General features: G+C 40.3%; 1 protein-coding gene across 1 annotated transcript in view; it reads right to left on the reverse strand.

The window, feature by feature from the left end:
* The window catches only part of Brms1l (BRMS1 like transcriptional repressor), a 37,082-nt gene that overhangs the window by 29,665 nt on the left and 3,933 nt on the right, over positions 1 to 3,484 (reverse strand). Inside the window, exon 2 of the mRNA XM_005343717.3 lies at positions 2,329 to 2,419. Within this exon, the coding sequence (XP_005343774.1) occupies positions 2,329 to 2,419 (91 nt within the window). The remainder of the gene's footprint in view (positions 1 to 2,328; positions 2,420 to 3,484) is intronic.

Here is a 3,484-nt window from a genome sequence, read left to right on the forward strand (position 1 = left end):
GTCTAAAAAAAAAAAAAAAAAAAAAAGATTAACAGGGAAATCTCAATCAACTGCATGAGAATTCTTCATTCATGGGTTACTTCTGCTAAAACACAAAGTCCAAATTTGGGGCTGGAGAAACATTCCAGTGGTTAGGGGTGAGTGTTTGGTTCTCAGTGGGCATGTGCAGATGGCTCACAACCACCTGCAGGGAATCCAACTTCTGACCTCCATGAGAATCTGCACATTCATGTGTGCAAACTGCATCCCCAAACACACCCCCACTCACGCATACACATCATTTAAAATAATTCTTTAAACACACACACATTCACTTGCTTCCTCTCTGCCAGAATGATGCTAAACTCTCTATATTGCCTAAATAGACTTAAACTAATTCTAATATAAAATTAGTAATGGAAATCTTTTTTTAAGATTTTTCTTGCTATGTGACCTAGGTTTACCTGCAATGCCAATCCACCTACCTCTACCTCTCAAGTGTTGAAATTACAGGCATGACAATAAACATGCTACAATAATTTAAACCAGTACAATAAAATATTATACTGTCAGGTGATAGTGGCACTCGCCTTTAATCCAGAACTCAGAAGACAGAAGCAGGCAGGTCTCTATAAATTAGAGGCCAATCTGATCTACAAAGCAAATTCCAGGACAGCCAGGACTACATAGAAAACCTTTGTCTCAAAAAAATCAAAAAAACTTCTTCTGTACCATGTCTGCCAGCCTGCCACCATGCTCCCATCATGATGATAATGGACTAACTGAAACTGCAAGCCAGCCCCAACTATATGCTTTCTGTCATAGAAGTCACTGTGCTCATGGTGTCTCTTCAGAACAATAGAACACTGACGAAGACACTCCTTAATAACTTCACAGTGGATTATGAGATCACTAACAGCAATGTTTTTATGTATGGGTTGACATATTTATTTACATATTAACTTCTGTTGCTGGGCATCAAACAGGGCTTTCTAACCTCTTGTGCTCGGCAAGTTTCATAGCACTAAACTCCCCAGCAACCTTTACATCTGTTAAGAAAGCCTAATTTAGCCAGGCAGTGGTGGCACACACCTTTAATCCCAGCACTTGTGAGTTCAAGACCAACTTGGTCTACAAGAGCTAGTTCCAGGACAGGCTCCAAAGCTACAGAGAAACCCTGTCTTGAAAAACAAAAGAAAAGAAAAGAAAAGAAAAGAAAAGAAAAGAAAAGAAAAGAAAAGAAAAGAAAAGAAAAGAAAAGAAAAGAAAGACTAATTTAGAAGCTGGTGAGATGGCTCAGTAGTTTAGAGCTGCTGTTCCAGAGATGGGAGGCTGACTCCCAGCATGCAAATGGGAGCTCACAATCATCTGTAATTCCAGCAATGCCCTCCTCTGGTCTCCATGTGCATGTGATAAACAGACATACATACATGCGAAATACAGAGAGAGAGAGAGAGAGAGAGAGAGAGAGACATTCAAATCTGATTCATCAGCGTCTATGCTCTTCCATTCTTATAACAATTCCTCCAAAGATGGAGCCTTAAGGGAATGCACTTGTAACACTAGAGGCAAAAGCCCTGGCTTTATTTACACTTTTTGATAAACTATGGGAATAAATAAACTTCTCTGAGCATCAGTTTCTTCGTTATTAAAATGGAAGCCTTACAGAGCTATTACAAGTAAATTAAGTAACACACATGTGAAACAGGTAATATACACACTATTGAATGTTAAGACATAAAATCAAATTAAAACCAAATAGAAAACTGGAGGACAATACTCTACTTTATTCTCAAATTTTAAAAATGGTATCTCAGCCTGATGGCACAGAGCTGTAAACCCAGCTACACTGGAGGCTTGGTTAGAAGGATCATAAGCTCAAGGCCTACCTGAGTTATAAAGCGAGTTCACAGCCAGCCTGGGCAACTTAGCCAGACCCTGCCTCAAAGGAAAAAGGAAAAAGAGGGATGTGGGGCCATAGCTCAGTGGCAGAGCACTCGCTTATCACATACACGGTTTCATCACCAGCACCAGAGGGGAAAATCTTCAGCCAATTTATTTAACAAAGGAATGAACAATGCAGATTAGCACCAAGTGTGCAACAATACAAACAGCTGAATCACCAACACCCACAGGCCAGGCACCTACTCCATCCCACCCCCAAAAACTCTGTTTGGTTAATGAGGTCTCCAACGCATTAACAATAACTGAAGCCTCCTTCAGATCAGATCAGTCTGTTCCCATAAAACACAAAAGGGAACACAGTGGAGACCATGTAATTGCCCTTGTGCTAGTAAAAATGATACCACTGAGACGCAGCGACAAAGACCTTCTGAAGTCGATACTTACTGATCTTTGAGATCTGTAAACTGTTTCTCAAGATTGGACATTTCATCTAAACATTCCATCCTTCTCCTTTCACAATCTTCATCGTCCATCTCTGTTAATAAAAAAACAAAACGGAAAATATCAAAGATAAAACTTCAAGGCAGGCCTGGTGGCACACATAGACCCGGATCCCAGCATTTGGGAGGTACAGGCAAGAGGATTAGGAGTTTAAGGCTACCTAAAACTATACGCCACACAGCAAGTTGGAAGCCAGCCTGGGCTACATGAGACCATATATCAAAAAACAAAAAAAATAAATAAAACTTTCAAATATATCTGGTTAGTCCAAATAGAAAAAAAATGTTGTAATATGAAATTGGACATTCAAGGTCTATACTAAACCTTAAAGGAAAATAAACAATTTTTTCCAAAATACTTACCACTATAGAATTAATTTAATGACAGATTAAAACCCCAGCAGTTTGTAGAGCTTCCAGAGTTTATCCATTTTTCAGTCTTCTTAAAGGACTTTAAGAGCTATGTCAATGAAGGTTAACTCACCCACCTTTGGTTTTACACTAATTCTTGAGAACTTAGCACCAAAACTGCCTCTGCTCATAAAATGTCATTATTCAAAAAACACATCTGGCATCCGTCCCTCACAACTGCGGCGTGTCAGCTGTGCAGTGTATGACTCAGAGGCCAGAAACGATGAACGTTCAAAGCCAGCCTAGGCTGAAGGGAAAAAAATCAAAGAAAGAAAAACCACAACTGGAAAGATGCCTCAGAGGTTGAGCGTGAATCCTGTTCTTGCAGGAGCCCCAAATTCAGTCCCCAATATCCATGCCATGGCTCACAACTGCCTGTAACTCCAGTTCCAGGGGACCAGATGCCCTCTTCTGACCTCCAAACATGCCATACACATATGCGTGACTTGAATTTTTTTTTTTTTTTTTGGTTTTTCGCTTAAAAAAAAAAAAAAGAGGATGGAGGTAGAGAAGTCACATGGCTGATTATCCCATCACATAAGAAAAAAAAGCAACTAATTGCTAGGCAGCATGTGGCACTTAAGAGGCAGAGCCACGGGCTGGAGAGATGGCTCAGTGGTTAAGAGCATTGCCTGCTCTTCCAAAGGTCCTGAGTTCAATTCCCAGCAACCACATGGTGGCTCACAACC

Source organism: Microtus ochrogaster, chromosome 1 (assembly GCF_000317375.1).
Source record: "Microtus ochrogaster isolate Prairie Vole_2 chromosome 1, MicOch1.0, whole genome shotgun sequence".
Classification (NCBI taxonomy): Eukaryota; Metazoa; Chordata; class Mammalia; order Rodentia; family Cricetidae; genus Microtus; species Microtus ochrogaster.